Source organism: Schistocerca americana, chromosome 5 (genome assembly GCF_021461395.2).
Source record: "Schistocerca americana isolate TAMUIC-IGC-003095 chromosome 5, iqSchAmer2.1, whole genome shotgun sequence".
Lineage (NCBI taxonomy): Eukaryota > Metazoa > Arthropoda > Insecta > Orthoptera > Acrididae > Schistocerca > Schistocerca americana.
This window is the reverse complement of record NC_060123.1, coordinates 223,676,307-223,697,350: the sequence shown is the minus strand read 5'-3', so window position 1 is coordinate 223,697,350 and position 21,044 is coordinate 223,676,307. Positions and strand designations below refer to the sequence as shown.

General features: G+C 37.8%; 1 protein-coding gene across 1 annotated transcript in view; it reads right to left on the bottom strand.

The window, feature by feature from the left end:
* Positions 1-13,034: 13,034 nt before the first annotated feature.
* The window catches only part of LOC124615421 (guanine nucleotide-binding protein G(o) subunit alpha), a 533,614-nt gene continuing 525,604 nt past the window's right edge, over positions 13,035-21,044 (bottom strand). The window contains exon 8 of the mRNA XM_047143294.1: positions 13,035-17,675. Within this exon, the coding sequence (XP_046999250.1) occupies positions 17,488-17,675 (188 nt within the window). The 3' untranslated portion in view covers positions 13,035-17,487. The remainder of the gene's footprint in view (positions 17,676-21,044) is intronic.

The window sequence follows — 21,044 nt, the reverse complement described above, 5'->3', positions numbered from 1 at the left end:
TCGATGTCCGTCGCCCACCACTGCGGTGACGACGCTGGCTTTGTCCAAAATCTTTGCGCTAGAAGGTCTTCCATCCACGATCGTCACGGACAATGGCCCTCAGTGCTCTTCGCAGGCCTTCCGTGGTTTTTGTACTGGACAAGGGATTCATCATGTTACAGCACCGCCCTTCCATCCGCAATCGAATGGGGAGGTCGAGTGTCTTGCCTGCACTTTCAAAAGCCAGATGAAAAAATTCCTTAGTGATTTTTCCACAGATGACGCTCTGCTGCAATTTCTGAGTTCTTATTGTTTCATGCCTCTGGGTGATCGCAGCCCTGCTGAACTCTTGCATGGCCGCCAACTGCGCACTCTACTGCACCTGCTTCACCCTGTCAGGCCTTGTGCTGTGTCCCCTAGTGTGGGAAAATACTTCGTGGGCGCCGACGTGTGGGCACGAGGGTATGGATCTCGCCCTAAATGGATTCCAGGGGTGGTCAAGGCTCTTCGCGGCCGCCAGCTTTGTGAAATACGTTCGGACAACGGCATGGTTGTTCGCCATTACGACCAGATGCGCCCACGAGTGGTGGCCACGCCAGTGCCACCGCCCCTTCCTTCGCCTCCTCCAGCCCGAGAAGCCAGTCCTGTCGCTGCTACCGATCTACCGTACGTGTTGATGCAGCCGACGTTGCTACCGCTTCCGCAGACGCCGGAACCGGCCCCAGTCGCAACGCCGCCTTCTCCGGGACCCGTCTCGCTGGAACACACCCCTAGGTCCACGATGCCTATGGATGCTGCTCCGGAGTTTTCACCCATCATCTTGTCCAGGAGGCACGTTCCACGCATGAGCTTCCATCCTGGACATTTTCGACCATACTCTTGTGTCTCTCCGCGGGATCTTCTTGGGGCCTCACAAGAGGCCACGGATGTCTCCGCACTGTCCATGTCTCCAAGGACATGAGTGGTTTTTTTCTTCAAGGGGGGAAAAGTGTTGTGACAGTGCCACGACATTTAACAGTGCTGCCACGACAGTACGCGCAAACGGCGATAGAGGCGCTCCGCAACTCGGCTGAGCGCGGGAGCGCCATCTAGCTACGAACGGCGCCGGCCGCATGTCACAGCACGGCAGTTGAATAAGAGATACTGAGTTGTTATCATGTAATGAGCTATTGTTTCTAAGTGAGTGTGTTTGAATATCCATGCAATTATTGGTGATTAAAGGTTATAACAAACATTTCTGCGTGATGCCCTGTGCTTAAAATTTCTGGTTACCTGGTGTTCACCATTCAGGAAGTTCTGTAGGACTTCAGACACCCCTGTCCCATGGCTGCTTCCTTGTAGAAGGATCACCTGGGTCTTTTAAGCATCTATGTACTGCTAGTCTTCACTTCCCCTTTTTCTCTGTCTTGTCAGTGTTCCTAAATTCCTTGGATTGTCTGCACACTTTTGTACAGTCTCCAAAGCAGTGAAGCTAGATTCAAGCTATCAGATGTGCACCATCTTTTGAAATTTTGAACATATTTAACGTCCATAGCAATAACTTTCACACAAAATCATTTGAATTCTTCAAATGTACCAAAACTGTTCAAGTGTACCACAATTGTTCAAATATACCACAACTGTTCAAGTGTACCAAAAACAGGTCATTTATTAATTTCCACATTTGATTTTGGTTAGCATCCAACTAATGAAGAACTCATCCTGTGAGGCTTCAGCTGCCAGAGACTACAGTAATGTGGGTATCAGCTACTTTATGCATCTTTAATTAATCAACATCAAGTATCATCCTGAGCATTTCTTCAATGTTTTCAGCTGCAGTTGCAGTTTTGTTTGGAACATTCCCCATTCATTCATCCACATTTTGTGTTCTGTAAATCCCATCATTGAGGAGAGCTTTCAGGGATGAGTAATGAGTCAGGTTACACATTAACAGACAGAATGAGCCATTGAAAACTGTTTCCAGTAGCACCAATCTGCTACTGCATATTTCATCTATGCATAAACATGTGATTATTTGTCAAAGAATGTAACTATGTATGAAGGATTAGTAAAGAGTCCTATGAAATTAGGAACATAAGCAAGAATTTGAGTTCCACAGTGTCCAGACTGAAGATTTTCCCACAAATTACCCAATCCTAAACAAAGAGTTCAAGAAATAATGCATCAAAGGACAGGCATTAGTAGAAATTTGTGTGTCTATAACAACTTCCATTGACGTATTTTAGCAAAAGCTCTTGCCTAGAACTTCAGAAAATTCTGGCCTACATAAAATCACTAAACAGGTTGGAGGCTTCTGTCCAGTCACTTGTTGACAAGTCTGGCAAAAGGAAAGCTGAAGTTTCAAATTTCATGCTTAAGAACTCATTCATGCAGGAGGTTCATATAAACATACAATCATTTAACCATTGCACCGACTCCCATATGGGACACATAGTAACAGCCATCCCTGGCATAGAGAAGTGACTGAAAGAATTGAAAACAAATAAGTCACCATGTCTGGATGGAATCTCAATTCAGTTTTATAGAGAGTATTCTACAGCACTGATCCCTTACTTAGCCTACCTTTATTGTTAATTTCTTGCACAACATAAAGTCCCAAGTGAATGGAAAACAATTCAGGTGACTTCTATATACAAGAAGGGTAAAAGAATGGACCAACAAATATCACTGATGAATATCCTTAACATTGGTATTCTGCAGAATTCTTAAATGTATTCTGAGTTCGAATACAATAAAATTCCTTGAGATAGGGAAGCTTCTGCCCACATATCAGCATGGATTTAGAAAGTATCACCCAAAAACTCAGGTTGCCCTTTCCTCATAAGTTATCTGCAAACAACTGAAAAAGGCAAAGAGTCAGATTCCATTTTGCTAGAATTCCAGAAAGTATTTTACATGGTGCCCCACTGCAGACTATTAATGAACTTCTGAACATAGAGATTAGGCTCCCAGATAAGTGAGTGGCTCAATGACTTCTTATTTAATAGAACCCACTATGTTGTCATTGATGGCGGGTGTTCATCAGAGACAAGGGTAATCAGGAGTCCCCTAGATAATTTTGATAGATCCACTCTTATTCTCTGTTTACATAAATGATCTGACAGAAAGGGTGAGCAGCAACCTGCTGCTGTTTTGTGATGATGCTGTTAAGTATGAGAAAGCATCATCATTGAGTAACTATCAATCATAGCACATTGGAAGCTTCTCTATCTGTTATGTTTTTTACTCCTATGAATAACTAACTTTTTTCCATATGTTTCCATTGTAGTTGCACACGTAATAAGTAATATGGACATAAATGTTTCACAATGTTACTCAGATAGTGTTCCAGTTAAATTTATAGTTCAGTTGGTTACATTTATCTTCCTGAATCCAATGATGCAATTACTTTCAGTAGAAGCTCAGTTAATTAAAAATTACAGCTAACTGAAATTTTGACTACAATAAGTAAATAGGAAACTTTTTGAGCTAATAGACACAATGCGAAGTGCTGTTACCATTCATTCTGTGGTGTCACCGCCAGACACCACACTTGCTAGGTGGTAGCCTTTAAATCGGCCGCGGTCCGGTAGTATACGTCGGACCCACATGTCGCCACTATCAGTGATTGCAGACCGAGCGCCGCCACACGGCAGGTCTAGAGAGACGTCCTAGCACTCACCCGAGTTGTACAGCCGCCTTTGCTAGCAACGGTTCACTGACAAATTACACTCTCATTTGCCGAGACGATAGTTAGCATAGCCTTCAGCTATGTCATTTGCTACGACCTAGCAAGGCGCCATTATCAATTGCTATTTATCTTGTGAAGCATGTACCGTCAGACCGATGTTCACCAGTTGTGGATTAAAGTTAAGTATTCCAGCAGCTATGTACGTTATTGGCTATATTAATTACCTTGTCCAGTTCCAGACCTCACGCCAGCCTGTGTGATCTTAAACACGTGCCTTTCGGCTTCACCTCCTAGTGGCTTGGCTGTCTTGCCAAGTCACAACACATTCAAAAATAGATATTTCACTGTTTTTGTGCACATACTTTAAATTATTTGAAACTAATTAACTTCTGAGGTAACTGACATTGAAAGTTCAGGATTTCATAATTTTGATTTTCTAATTTTCCCTTAATGCTTACAAGATTCTGAACTTTAACACTGTGCTTTTGCTACAATATTTTTTCTTCTTCTGACTCCTGTCACTAGCCACTGGTCTGACACCTGTCACTAGTAAATTTGGAATATTTTAGAATTATCAGAGATTATTTTCAAGACACGGCACTTATTAAGCAAGTGGTTTTCAACAACAGAATCACAATCATGTTGCATATACTTTTATAATTTACTAACCTCCAAAATTTTTCACAAACCAGATAACTGTAAGGTCTTATATTCTGTACAAAAAAAAAAGCGAAATCTAATCTACCCAATTTTCGAAACAGTAAGTAGTTTCATAATTTACATCACCCTCTTAGGCCTGTCTAAATAGCCACCTCTCCCCCAAAATCACAGTCTGCCGTTATAATTAACTTGAACAATATCTATGTATCTAAAAGTCTGCAAATGGCAAGCAGTAATGTAAAATCATTATGTCAGTTTGTTTTAGAATGCAGCTTCAGATATGAAACATGTAACACCTACATTGAAAGAAGTTGTGACCAGAAATCACAGGTTAACTACGTAGATCTGTATGGGAAGGTTTACCATAGCCATTCTGGTAGAGACAGTGTTAGTTAGTGACAATATTTTTTCACTGTGCAATCATATTTAATTGCGGTGTTTTTTTCTCCACCCTAAAAGCTGTATGTTATTCTGGTGAAATTATTAAGCCACTCAATGTTGCGTTTGTTTTTGTGGTATTAAGTTGATAGTCTTTTGCCACACTAACTATTGTTTATTACTTTGTCAAGGGATGTTTACTGCACAAAAACATGACAGCAATAACATTACCAAAGTGCAGATGTAATTTTCCCTTACCTGCATACAACAGAGAATAGTGAAACCTGAAATGGCCATCATTCCCAAATACGTGACAAGTGGAAATAAAAGTGACTATTTCCAACATTATATACTGCATGTGCCACATTATTTGAACTATCATTTTTGTCATTGATAGTCTCCAGCCAGTTACAATGATCTACAGAAGTGCCAGCAACCAAGAGCACCAAAGCAAGTAAAGTGAATTAGCTACTGTTACTATAGGTTATCTGTCTTGAGCTGACTGCAGTCTAATTAAAAAGAATTACACCAGACACATGTCTCACTTTTATTTACAAAGCATCTTCCATGGTTATTGATGTTTCTTTACATAATCTGCTCCTTCCCTTGTCGCTAGCAGTGGTTGGTGTCAACAGGCCTCATTTCACATCCACACTTGGCAGTTTTTGGCATTCTGCAAATTTTTCTTGCACTGCACTATTTACAATTGACTTTCTTAACTGTTTTTCATTCTGCACTGCCACAGAATTAGATTGTAGTCAGCTGAAGATGGTTAACCTATAGTAACAGATGTTAACAGTTGCTGCGGAAGATGGGCATGCAAACAAACATCTTACGAATTAGCTACATTTGGTGCCCTGCTGGGTGAGTGGTTGTTCCACCCTGGTGCAAATGCCAAGAACTCATGATTTTTAGAGATATTGTGTGGTGAAGTAATTGTTGAACAGGTAAATATTTACGTACTGCTGTAAAGTGACTGCTGAGCAGTGGAATGTATGAATGTATGACACAAACAAAATAGAATTGCATGTAGACTGTTAATTTTTGGAACAGCACAACATTTAGTGTTTGAAGTATGAAAAGAAATGGCTGCCACTGTAGAAACAAAACTTTGACTAATGGGAGAATATGACTGCATAATTTCATCTCTGACACTGTCTTAGACAGCAGCCAATCAGCTCACAAGCTCAGCTGATGTCACACCCTGGAGCACAGCAGACAATAGGTAATCAGCATGGAGCAGATTTGTACATAAAGAGCACAGTGAGCTGAGTCAACACAGGCAGATGAGCGAGTTTTTAGTGGATGGCAGTATTAACAGCAGCAACATGTAAGTTAAAAAAACACAAGGTAAAGTGTGCCTGTTACTGAGTGTGATCAACTAATTTATCAAATTGAGTGATGAACAGGAAAATTATGAAGTGTTTAATTGTGAGGAACAGGTAGTAAACACAATTAAAATTTGTTGATGCACAGGATGTATGTACAGAAAGTGAACCTGGTGATGACAGTGGGGTAGAATTAGAAGATTCAACTTTTTATCATGAAAATACTATGAGTCAAACAATAGATGAAATGGCTTGGGCATCTCTAACAGAATTTGTAAATGCAGAAATGGTGAGAGAGATACAGGAACAGAATGATGAAATTGGTGGAAGATTTGTTTTCCTATGTGCATGGTTTAGGAGTAAAAACAGGCAGCTGCAGTTAAAACAATGCTTCTAAAATCTAGCAGGGAATGGCAGAGCTACTTAGAAACATGTATGGCCACCTGACTGTAGCACCAGGCCAACACGAGCTATTACCGGTTGGAGATGGGTGTAAGCTATTACCTACTTCCTCAACAACCTGTGATACAAGACATATCAGGTACTAAGTTGAAAATAACAGATTTTTTGGTATATAATGAATAATTAAGGGGTGTAAAGGGAAATGCAGGGAAATGTCACACAGAAAATGGAGCTCACATTGACCTAGCACTGGAGTTGGATCACTGGCAAGTGGTTGTAATAAGCGCTGAACTCAATTTTGGTCAGGTGGGCCATACTGTACTGCTGCTGCAGTCAGGCAGTCAGTTAGTGGATGTAACTCACATCAAAGTTGTGCTGCAGTCGGGTGGACTGGGCAATGTAGTAGCTTGCAGCTCCCATTACCTTGAGATCTCTAATGATATTTAGTTACCTAACATTGTTCTCTAAGTTCTGAATCATAATTCTACACAGTGGCCCATAAACAAAATTTCTCTTACAGCAGACAAGTCATCTTGCTGTGGATGTTTGCCTGCTACCCACGCGAAGTGAATGAAAGATTTTTACTTTGCTGGTATACAGACAGCTGATAAGTTTTGTGTACAAAGCTCCATAAATGCTTAATTTGAAGTATCAGATAAGAACAGCAGCTAAGTAACATACACAAAGGTGAACAGGCTTTTTCTTCAGGGTAGCTGTTTTTCTCCTGCACATACAGGTGGTGCACAAAATGTGTTACTGATTGTTTCTTTCACAATTTATGATGCACATTAGATATCCCACTGGGATCTCTACAGCAGTACCAGCAGAGCTTGGAAAAACAAATAGTTACAAAATGATGTGTAATTCATGATACTGCCACTAGGAGACTAGTAAGCAGCAATGGCTGACAATGGAAGACTGACGACACAGCAACGATTGGTAATTGTGTTACTTTTTCATGAAACGAAAAGCCTTGTTGTGACTCAGAGGCATTTTCGACAACAGTTTAACACACGATGGATCCATTGCAAGAAGACCATCCACAGATTGTGCAATAAATTTGTACAGGAAGGAACAGTATTGGAAGCGAAGAGACCTTGGCCTAAGCCTGTTTGCTTGCCGGCGAATATTGAAGCGGTACGAGTTGCTGTACAGAGAAGTCCCACGAAATCGTATAGAAAGGCAGCAGTGCAACTGGGAATATCCAGAAGCTCCGTTCAACGCATTCTTAAAAGTGAGCTCCATATGTACCCATACAAGATGACCTGTGCACAGAAGCTCACTGAAGAACACAAGCAGCAGAGACTACTGTTTGCTCAGTGGGCAGAGGATAGGGAAGAAACTCTCAACAATGTTTGGTTTTCAGATGAGGCACATTTTCATTTAGACTGTGTGGTTAACAAACAAAATGTACGCTTTTGGGCCACTGAAAACCCACATGTGCTTCATGAATGACAACATTATGCTCCCAGGGTTACAGCGTGGGCAGAAATTTCCAGTCACAGACTTACTGGACCCTTCTTCTTTGAAGCAACTGCGAACAGCGAGTGTTATTTGAGCATACTTCACAATAGCTTCATTCCACAGCTTCTTGCTACTGCCTTACCCTTCAACACGCAGTGGTTCATGCAAGATGGAGTAAGACCACTTACTGCAAACACTGTGTTGGAGTTTTTACGTGAGCATTTCGATATGCGGATCATGTCACTCAGGTTTCCAGGTCACTTCAATGATGGACAAAATTGGCCCCCCAATAGTCCAGACCTCAATCCATGTGACTTTTTTCTTTGGGGGTACCTAAAGGAAAAAAGTTTCCCAAAACGTCCACGTGATTTAATGGAGCTCAGAAGACTTATTCTTCAAGCTTGCAGTGAAATTATGGAAGACATGTGGCGTAGGGTAATCACTAACTTTAGTGTTTGTTTGAAGGAAGTTAGGAAACAAAATGGTGGACATATTGAGCATGTGCTGAGTTAGAACAAATCTCCATGGACAGCTCTTCATTGCAGTACATGTTCCTTTCAGACTGTATTGACAATAAAGTTTATATTCAAAAACAAAATGGTAACACATTTCGTGCACCACCCTGTATACAAAGGGACTATAGAAAGTCAAGTTACATGTTATTGTGGCAGGCTAAGTAACATTTATTGAATTCTGCACTACACTTGAAAGTGATACACTTCCATGACACTATTTTTCAACATAGTCACCAAGTCTCTGTAAACAACATGCAAAACATTTTACCAATCATTCACCTTCTCGACGATAGAAATCCAGTTCTTGTTCATGGAGCCATTCAAGAACTGCTATGTGAACATCCTCACCATCAGAAAGTTTCTTTCCCCAGATGTTCTTGCTCGATTGCCTGGACATTGATCTCTGTGGCTAATATCGATGGTCTTGCTTCCTTACTAGCATGACCCACATTTGTGCAACCTTCATCAAATTGTTGGTACCATGTCATTACGGCTAGATGCAACATTGCATTTGGTCCATGTAAAATCAGAATTGCATGGTGAACCTGTGTGCAATTTAGAAATTGTCGGTACCATTTCATTAATGGATGGATGCAACATAGCATTTGGTCCATGTACAACTAGAAGTTTCATTTAGATGTTTTGCCCACAAGAATCACACTGTCCTTTGCACCTCATCTTTGGTATACATTTCCTGTCACCATATCATTTCACTCCCACACTGTGTGATCCACCTGTCATCCATAACACAGCAGAACTGTGGTTGCAATAAAAGCAGAACATGTACTCTCTTCTGCCTGTAAACAGTAATTTCCAAATTTATCAGTATAAACAGATTGGTAAACATACAAAAGTAGCTTTCAGCAACTGCTTCTGCTTGTTAATTTATAACTTGACTCATTCCACATCCCTGAAGGTTCTCCTTCACAATGGGATTTATGAAACATAGTAAGTGCATGAACGAACAAATGACTGATTGAATGAACAATAAGTGTTACTGTGTGCCACAACCGTGACAACTGTTATTTTCTCAGTTGTAAACAATGGACCCACATCACATTATCTTCAAGACAAGTATGACCATAGTGAATGTAGCTGCTGTATTCATGGCCAATAAAACAGAAAAAGTAAACATCAACTAAACATTCCCAAACTAGGGATGAAAAAAAAAGTGGAATTGAATTGACATCAACACTATCTCTGTGTCCAGCTAAAATGGTGGAGAACTGCTCACTTCTAAGCTGGGAGGTTCCAGTCTACTCTCTGTTGCACTCTGCTTACCATTCTTTTTGTTCTATCTTTATTTTCATCTGAGGCCCTCATTATATCACTTTCATTTCCACTTTCATTCTGAAACATTTCTGCACTCATCATCATCACCATCATCATCATCATCATCATCTTGGACAGTTTCCAGCCTCTGGCCCGGTCTGTGTAGGACATTGGAACATAGGCCTCTCCATCGTCTTCTGTCTTGCCACCATCTCTCCGCCTTCACCTTGGTCTCCTTTCTTCTGGACGCATTCCTCTACTCCTTTCAGCCATCTGTCTCTCGGTCTTCCTCTTGGTCTCTTTCCTTCCAGTTTCATCTTGTGTATCTTCCTGGGTATCCTCTTCTCCTCCATTCTCTCAATGTGTCCATACCATCTCAGTCTTGATTTCTCTATCTCCTCCTGTAATGGTTCCACCTTCAATAACTCTCTGATCCTCTCATTTCTTAATCTGTCTATCTTTGTCACTCCAATACTGTTTCATCTCACTAGCTTGTACTTTGCTTTTCTCTCTTCATTTCATAACCCAGGTTTCTGATGCATATGTCAGGATCAGGACATAGTATGACTGGTATATAACCTTTTTACTGATTTGGGGTACATCCTTGCTCCATATCAGGCTTTTGACACTCTTCCGAAATGCTTCTGCATCTCTCCTCCGCTCGTTTATTTCTCTGTTGTTTTTTCAATCTTCCTGTTTCAGGCTGATGGGAAAAATGACAGAGAAATAAATGAGTGGGGGAAAAAAACATTTCTGCACTCATAAACTACATAAAGTTGTGTCATTGCTATTTGAGCCTCTACACTTTTCTATAAGTGACATTTCTTCATATCTTGTGATTTTATTAGTGAGTCTGGACTGAAAAGTATGGTAGTGATGTCGAAATGGTTGAAGAGAGAAGGAATCTGTCAAGGAAGAGATAGAAACAGGTGCTTGTGTATCAAGGTCAAATTACAAGGATGCAAATGGAAATTTATGGTACTGCATTTGAAGGTTTATGGTAGCATTACAGAATACACAAAGAATAATTCAATTGGTCCTAACTTCTTAACTTAAAGCACGTAAAGACAACCATATTTTCTTTAAGTTTCATTCTTATATTTACTTTAGAATAGAGTGAGTGAGTGAGTGAGAGAGAGAGAGAGAGAGAGAGAGAGAGAGAGAGAGAGAGAGAGAGAGAGGAAGAGGGTGAGGTGGCAGAGGCCACACTGTGTATAAATTTGATTGATGACAGATTCAGTTAAAATACACAATCAATTTGCAAGTGCACCACATAATTTTCCAGTCCAAATTTCTTGGGAGAAAAAAAATAAAATACTGTTGTTTGTTCAGTTCAATGTGACTGTTTTACCTTGACAAACAAAACTGTTCATTGTTGTAGCTCATGTGGATATCTGCAGATTATGCTGTAACAAAACCCTTTGTCCCACAGTCAATTTAAAGAGGCTTTGATTACCCTCCTACCAGGAGGTGATAATAAATGCACTTGGCTCACTGGCCAGGTGTAAGCTTTTTAATTGGATGTCACTTTGGTAACTTTCTTGTACCTAACATACCCCACTTGTCCAGCTGTCGTAAGGGGACCTACAGCTTAGCATGGAATCTGAACCATGTGTCTTTCCTGGTGACTCCTCACATTGCTGACAGGTGAAGCTTAGATTAAAGGCAAATTGAAAATTTTCATGATCTGGCTGGGATTCGATGCCATGACCTCTCACTTTCCAAGCATGCGGTTTACTGATACACCACCAAGCCTGACTACGAGGTGGTTACTTGTGAGCATACCTCTCCCATCCCTCCAGCAGGAAGTGCACAGCCATGTCACATACCCTATTTGATTCCAAAGCATGAGTCAGAACCATGCAAAGCCTAAGCCCCAAGGTGCAAACACTGCATACACTAGAAAAAAGTTAAGATGAAACTAGGAAGTTTCTGAAAGTGAAGATAATGTTATAACATAATGAATAAATTACCTTCCTTCTTTTATAAACTTCCTCTTTTCAACAACTTGCAATGTATAATTCCGATAAGAAAGTGTTGTAAGTCATGCATAATCTCTGAGTTAACAAAGAAGATACCAGAGCCAGTTTAATACTGATTCAGATGCATCTAATTGGTAATCTGCAGACTCATGTAATCTAATGTAGTGGTACTTAAAATTGTGTGAGATATGGTTTAAAATCAAGCTGGATATGATCACCCAAACCAATTAAAGGTTCAGATTTAGTATTACATACTGCTACATTAAAGCTACATTGATAATATTGATACATGGTTGAAATTATTCAGATGACTGGTGATAGAACAGTGTTTCCTGTAGGTATTCTGGTCTTTTTTCCCACTTAATGTCCACTGAAATTGGTGAAAATACAATTCAAGTAAGCCATATGCTCTGGCTGCTACTGCTGTATAATCCAGATTGCTCATTCTGTATGTGTGCAAAACTTCCCACTTGCTGAAAATACTTTATGTAATCTTTAACCTGTGGCTGTGAGTGTTTAATAAAGAAGCTTTTATAGCGGAATAGTCATCAAAATAATAAAATATCAACCATTACAATGGAACCACACTTTTGCTGATTCAAAAATTCATTGAATTTTACAATAGTATGTTAAAATTGCCACAACTTTTTGGAAATATGGAAAAATAATGATTATATTCATTTATCAATGAAATTATTTTAATTTTGTTATTTGCCTGCCATAATTCGTTGTATTTCTAATGAGTTCCAGCAGTACAGAACTGTACACAACATTGTTACCTGATGGTAATTTTATGCTTGGATGCCATTTCAAACAAACCTGCAGTGTGCTTAATGCTTGTGGATGGTTCTATTAAATCAACAACGGAGACCCATTTTACTCTTTCAGCTTTTATTCATATGCTACCCCACGAAGCATGTACTCATAAATGTACTTTACACAAACTGAATTTTATTAAAAAGTGTGTAGCAAAAATCTATTTTCTGTATGGTGTTCTGTTACATATGTGCCATGAGATCATGTTACAGACTAAACTCTCATATCTGCTCCCAACTTAGATGGAATCAGAATACAAATGAGTGGAAACAGTGACTAATTTTAAATAATTTTGCACTGCAGGAACAGTGTTCCACTTTCAGACACTCATTTTCTAGAGAATACCAAACCATTAAAAAACATTCCATCAAACATGTTGCACCCAGATCAACACTTTTTCTCTGAACATACTATGAGTTTTCCACAAGACATGTTCAGTAAATGATGAAAGCTATTCATACTTACTGTCACTGAAAAATTAAAGTGGGTTAATATTGAAAATAGTGTCTTCTTTCTATCAGTGAATAGAATTCTTACAAGGCAAATTAAAATTATTGCAAATCAGAACTATATTAAATGTTAAATTTATTAACTAAATATTTCTTAAGATTATTAATCCAGTAATCATTTAGAACATACATACCTATAAATACATCTTATATGCACCAGTATTATATGATGTCATAAACAAATTAAAATGAAACCTGAAATCCATATCCTTCATTTTATAAAATATAACTCTGTAGATAAAACAATAGAATATGGACACAAATTTCCACTGAATGAATATTTTCTGTTCTGTCATGTATGTGTAATCACTGACGAAAAATAGAGTCTATTAATCACTTCAAATTAAACATAACTCTCATGAACTACCTCACCATTTATACATCTTTTTTTATTTCATTTCCACTTAGATGTGTCTCATGTTTCCTAGCAAAAACTGACAAACACCTATCTTCACACAATTCAAATGTAAATTCTTGAGTTTGTATGAAGGACTGAGAAAATATTCTTTCACAGAAATCATATAGGTGCATTTAGAAAAACATAAACACAAAAAATATAAAAAGAAGTAACTGGGTCACAAAAAGTTAAGCCAAACATAAAAATAAGAACTTCCAACTAAAAAGAAATGACTAAGAACAGTAAGTGCAGAAAACAATGGTGAATAGGAAACTATGCTGGATTAAATGTCATTATTTGCCACATAATTTGAACTAATTTCAGAATATTGGCTGTGCTTAATATGCATGATAACAGGGTCATCTGTATTGAAGAACACTATTTTGGTGCATGATGAACAGGAGGATGTGCCAGCAGCAAGAAATATGATGAAGAAATGTTGAACAGTAGAGGAAAGCCATTGGAATCATGATCACTTAGTTATGCAAGAATTTCTGTATTGTCACAAGATCTTAACTATGTATTATTTTTATTCTCATCAAAATGAATAAATGGAACCTGCAAATACAAACTCCTGCTGTCACAATGATCATCTTTAATGCTGACAGAAGCTTTTTCAGTCCACTTTTTGGGACTTGTAACTACAAAGATACTACCATTTCTTTGTCCAGTAAATCAAAAGTGTCCATCATGTACAAAGTTCTGGTCTAAAAGATTATAACATGCAAACAATAACAGGCACCAGCATTCCACATCATAATGCAGACTGCAGGTGATGATGAATGAAAGATGTTACAAAAGAAATTTCACTCTATGAAATGTCAGTAAACATAACAACATCTGCAACCAGTACAAAATTAACTGCTTCTCTGATTTCTTGTTAAATCTGCAGGAAGCTCATGAAATTATAAATTTCATTTGGTTTTTAATTTAGTCTTTGGTACAACACAAAACTACAGCAAAATGACTAACCATAAATGAAGAAGCAAACAATTGTGACAATGAAGAAATTTATGAAAGGTGATATCCATGGAAATAATTATCTACAATTATTACATTCCTTTTCTGAATCTGAACTCATGTTTCACTCCTCTTCCATTTACAACATGGAAACATATTTGGCAATTAATATAGAATTTCTTCTAAGTTTTTAGAAAAAAACTGCACAAACTTTTCTGTTATGTGCAATAAACTGGCAGGCATGACAAACCTCATTTAAAATATGGATGGGATGATGTATTGTGGCAGTCACACAGCAAATGTCTCACACAATTATTTTTGGTAATTCACAAATATGATTTCTGGATATGACACTATGTGTTAGATGCTGCCTTAAAACTGAAATGGTTAGAAGAGTAAAGCAAATAACGTTAATGCCAACAACAAAATTTAGAGAAGAGAAACATGATTTTGTTTTATTTTGCACTTCAAGGGTGATTCAAAGCATCTTGTGATGTTAAGAACAAATGAACAAATATTTAGCAAGTGAATGATATATCATAAATGGTGAATGAATGATAATGGCAATAAAAATGAAATACCAAGAAACTATACATAATCACAGACATGATGATCCTTGGGAAGGTGTATATATTTATATATATATTTATATCTTACTCAAAATGCATTTCATATTTCATAATACACACATTTCTAAGGGTGGTCCCATTCCCACCTTCATCAAACAAGACAGAAAGGTACACATAAACAGTCCACTGATCCAATGTCCACTGATTCACTGACAATGTCAATGTGGTAACCTACCACAATATTAAGAACATATTAGGTCCTGAAATATACTGGAGAAAAACATTGACAACCAAACTCCATTTTTGTTGATTGGTGGCAGTTTCCACTGTCAATCATGTTGTGAGACCTGAGCTGGTAAGTGTGGCCTCTGATATGTAATGGCCAATCCCGGAGATTTGCAATGTTTTGTTGCCCAGTTTCTATGGAAAGAGCTCACTCTGAGAACAATTCTACATCAAACTGCTTCTTATTCTTCACAGAGAAACACACAAATCCTCTAGCTTTAATAAATTTATATGTATGTGAGCCTACTAGTTGAACATGAACATATTACCATAGTAATAATTATTTTCAATAATATTATTTATTGTTATTTATTATTTATCCCAACTAAGCAACAATGTTATAACTGCATTTACCATTATATACAGTATTCCACAGTATTACATAATAATATTTGGTATATGTGATCAAATCAAGATATCAAATTTCTTTTTGTACGACCCAAAAAATTTGACTTTCAAAGAGATTTATGATTCCCTCCCCCCTTTTAATCAGCAGTGCACATAGTACCATATATTGCGCATAGTTGAAATTCACATTAACAGCACAATTATGGGACTCAGCAGATATATTGTAGGCACTTCTCTGTTACAGTAGCATCAATCACAAATTTTAAGATCCACATGAAAGCATAATTTTTCATGCTGGTCATATAACAATTCTTTTGTTTTTTTATTTTGGTTGTAAAATAAATACAAAAAATGATTATCTTCCTTTGATCACAATGAAGCAAATATTTTTCCACACTGATCAGGAATACATCTGTATATAATATTTAGTCTGTTTATTTAAAAATTCGACTGTACAGGGCCATGGGATGAAGACACATTTTAGCGAATGAGAAATTGCCAACGCACAAAGCAGAAGTTCTTATGAAACACTGATTCTTTTGTCCACTTTGGACTACACAATTCACCCATCTCTACTCTCACTTTTCGCCAAGTAACAGGTGATGACAATATCACACAGGAATTAGTAAACAAATAAATTATGGAAGCTTCACGAAGAAACGATTTGCAAAAAATTGAGAAATAAAATCATAAGGTGAATTCAACACTACTGACTAGATTCACAATAACAAATGACTTAGGTATTCATAAAAGTTACACAATACACAAATGTTCCCTATTTCTGCTGTTTGCTTGTGAAATGTGCAACAGAATGTAATAGGATCTGCACTTGACTACCTCTGGGAATGTCTTGACTAGGTCTGCTACTATAAATGCAAGTAACACTTGGACAAAGGTCTCCAAGGTTCACTCTTCAGCACCTGTTCTTCCTTTTCAATTTCTTTATGTATATACCATATATATATTAGTAATATTCAAATGTGTGTGTGTATGTGTGTGTGTATTTGTGTCCGTGTGCATATATCATCTCTATTTATACTTTAGAAATCATTCATTTTCAACACTTACATAATAAAATAAATGAAAAAGTTATAAATAACAAATTAAGTCTATAGACAGAACTACACAGTACCTATACTGACTCATCAGCACATTTCCAAAAGCTAAAATATCTCAGTATCAAGTGAGTCATATCATTTCTTATTTGCCAACAAAGTTGTATTTCCAAAATTTACATCCAACTTAGTTATGGGAAAGCATTTAACATTACAGAATTGATTTCCCTCCTGTGTGTCTTATTCCTAAACAGTTATCAGCAGTGATGTTTCGTCATCATATGTGTAGTCCTAATAACTTCTGTACACATCATTACAACTTCAGATAACATTTAATTTTTCCACAGAAAATTGCAAGTATTTTTCTTCATGGAGAGGATACTTGAGAAAGCGGACTGTGCAACACCTGAAGCAGCTCAAGTTGTGTGCAGCCAGTAAGGCAAGGCAAATATAAAAACAATATGATGCACTTATGTGCTAAAACTTAAACAAGTATGTACTACTCATTTACAAAATGTGTGATAATAGATTTAAATGAACACGTGTTGGCACTTTGATGTCCCTGCGATCGACCCAATTGTTATTTTTTTGTTTGTTTTCATATTTTCTGGTGTGATAAATAAGAGTTGATGAGCAATAATGAAAAAGAGACTAACATGCACTACAGTAGATAATGTAAAACAAGATATTGGTGGAGCGAGTTTACATTAAAACATTTATACTTTTAAATGTACAATTCATCCTCTCTTGCTTTTAGAAGTGTCGTCTCTGTGATAAGGAATAGCCTCCTGTCTGTTGCCGGGCGGAGTGTCTCTACGATCACCCACCACATATTAACAAACACAATGGAACAGAAACGGAATGCACACATCGTCTGCAGTGTAGATGACAGTGCCGCTCAGTAAAGGCCACACCCGCGGAGATTGTTAGCGATGATGACATCGGTGACTGCGTCAAACACAAACTGAATGTTGTTGGTGTCAGTGGCACATGTCATGTGGCAGTAGATTTCTTTTGTGGTGGATTTGTTTTTCGCCTCAAATTGAGCTTGGATGTAAGCTGCTGCTTCACCGTACTCCTGTGCTCCTGAAACATATGCACGAGAACCAGAGTGAAGAATTGGATTCATATTACTTATATCAAAATCTAATACTTGTGCTGAGTAATTATCATAACAAGTTAAACTCAAAATGTGAATTTTAGTATCTGGCAGACAGATGTTAATTCTGTAATAAGTTTTATAAAACGGTAGCTGAAATCAATCTAGCAGTGGTCCAAACAACGTGAAAATAAAAAGGAATTGTAATGTTCTCTTAATTCCTTTCTTGCATTGGTACACCTTATCCATTTATTTATCATCTGTAGCAAATACAACACTCAAGTGCAAAATTATTTCTCAATTATTAAATGTAATTTACATACATTAACTTCAAAATGTGAGGCATTGACAGAATCTATCACTATATAAAATGTAGGGTGTAGGGCACAATTTCTTATTATATGCCCCATTAGCTCACTGTATTGTTATATGTGCACTTTATTGCTTTGACACATTTCTTTTCCGAATCACTGAAAATTTTATATACAGTTACTGCAAATTGCTTGTACAAGTTGTGATTTTTGTGTTCTTAGTCATTAGTTGTCTGTCTTGTCCTGGCACTGCTTACCAGTGTCATGTTGATATACATGTCTTCTTATTTTGTGAGAAATTAGGATGATACTTTTTTTTTAATTTACCAGAAAGATAAGTAAAGTTTATGACTGTACACAACTTACATTTCTGAGATAGAGGACAAAAATCATCATGAGTTGAGATGGGATGAGGCAACACTAAATATAAGTTCAACAGTGGGAGGTCTCCACACAAAAAATTCAAGTGGGTGCAGAGAGAATGGAGAAAAACTTAAAAGGAATTGTAAGAGTAAATTGTTATGTGTCAATGTTTATTGAATCACTAGATTGGAAGTTAAGAACATTTAAATCGTATGAGCATGTGGTTAGTAGAGACCAATTCCCTAATTTCAGAGAAGTGAAATTATTTTTCTAGAAAGTTTAAAGAAGTTCAGGTAGAGGCTAATCAAAATTTTGTGGGAGGGAGTACTGTAAGAGAAGCTGCAGCAGATGATGCCCATCACTAATTCACATGGGAATAACAAATGTGAATTAAATTCGGTCACAAAAAAAGTTAGCATGTCTCAGTAGTACATTGGGGGGGGGGGGGGGGGGGGTGAGAAGAAGGATGGAAGATTAGTTTTAATGTCCTGTCGACGTCAAGGTTGTAAATGATGGAGCACTAGCTCATATTGTTTCAAGGATCGAGATGGAAACTGGTTGTGTCCTTTCAAAGGAACCATTCCAACATTTGCCTGGAGTGACTTAGGGAAATCATGGAAAAGCTAAATCTGGATGGTTGGATGTGGATTTGACAGTTGTCCTCATGAAAGCAAGTCTACTGTGCTGTGTTGCTTGATGTACAAAATGCAGTAAATGCTAATGAGCAAAAGATGAATGATAGTGTAAAAGAATCAAAAATTGTACTTGTCAGGTTTATAAGATCTGTGCACAAATTAATGCTGCACAAAACTGCAAGATTAAGGTGATATTACAGGAAGTCATTATGATGTAAGATTAAAGTAATAAACATAAAGCAGTTGATAACTCAGAGGTCGCAAAATTATGAGGCACATAAATGAAGTGAAAAGTATGGACACAAAGGTTTCAAATCTGTGATAGAGGAATTAAAATTGTGTGTGTCAGGGGATGCACAGCAGCAATTTCATGTATAATATAAAATCAGACATAAATTACAAGGTTCCCAGATCAAACCACAGGCTGACAAAATTTTGTATACGACTAAATAGATAATTAATTAGATGTAGATGTGATGTCAGAAAGTTTTAAAGTTTCATGTTAATAGAAACTACTGAAAATAATAATGAAATTGCCAGATAAACTCATATCAGAAGTAACATTGGTACCAGAATTTGCTTATGGAAATAGCTATAGGTCAAGAACAGGTTTTGATTGAGTTGGAGGTCACAGCACATATGTACAGTTGTGTAGCTATGTTTGTGGTACTTGGAAAAAGTTGGAAGTTCTGATTGGCAGTGGAAATACAGGGTGAGCACAAAGTCTTGATCTGATTATAAAAAATTATAACAGGATAACTGTTTGACATAAGAAGTTACATTTGATGCCATTGCATAGGTTGTTGTTACTAGATGTTGTGACCAATAGATGGTGCTAGTTCTCCACCACATTGATGCGGTCTGTTAGGTCACGTTAGTTGCTGGCGAAATGGCATCGAAGCAGGAGAAAGTGCAGCGTGTGCTTTGGTTTCATGAAACGAAATCACCCATCAGTGTTCAGCATAAATTTTGGGCTTCTTATGGATGCAGCCCTCCTGACGTTAAATCAATAAAGCGATGGTATACAATGTTTAACGAAATAGGCAGTGTTGAATATCATCCTTGAAGTGGCAGGCCTCGTGCGAGTGATGCAACTGTTGATCATGTTCAGCAATCATTTCAGTGGAGTCCATCTAAATCAACTTATCAAGCATCACATGAACTTCAAATACCGCAAGCAAGTGTGATGAAGATTCTTCATGAAAGGCTTAGGTTGCATGCTTACAAAGTGCAAAGTGTGCAGGCCTTGGAAACGAATGATTTGCTGACACATGCTGAATTGGCAACTGAGATTCTCAACAGGATTGATTGCACTAATGATTACATAAATTGCATATGCTTTACCAATGAATCCACCTTTCATGTCAGTGGAATGGTAAATAGGCATAATGTCTGTATATGAGGTTCAGAGTCTCCACATGCTACTGAACAACTACAGCGAGACAGCAAAATAGTGAATTTTAGGTGTGGCCTCATGCATAACAAGGTTTATGGACCATTTTTATTTGCAGAAAAATCTATTACCGCTAACATTTACTTAGACTTTTGCAACACTTCATTGCCCCACAGTTAGAAGAATATCAACCATGGATAATTTTCCAGCAAGATGGAGCACCTCTCCACTGGGCTTTGATAGTGCGTAATTTCCTGGATGAAACATTTCCAGATCATTGGATTGGAAGGAACTGTCCAACACCCTGGCCACCCCGCTCTCCAGACATTATGCCCCTTGACTTTTTTTTCTGGGGCTATATCAAGGACAGAGTCTTCGTCACACCAGTTGCTGACATGGACGAACTGAAGGCTAGGATACAATAGGATACAAACTGCTGTGGGTACTGTGACAGAACACATGTTACGAAACACCTGGTGGGAAGTGGTATACCGTGTCGACATTCTCCGAGCTACCAAGGGAGCACATGTCGAAGTTTACTAACGTAAGTGGTCTAAAAAAAAAGACTTCGTGCTTACCCTGTACATGAAAAACAAAAATGGTGATAAGTTAAAAAAGATAATAGTTGCAGTCTGTTTAAAAATGCAATAAAAA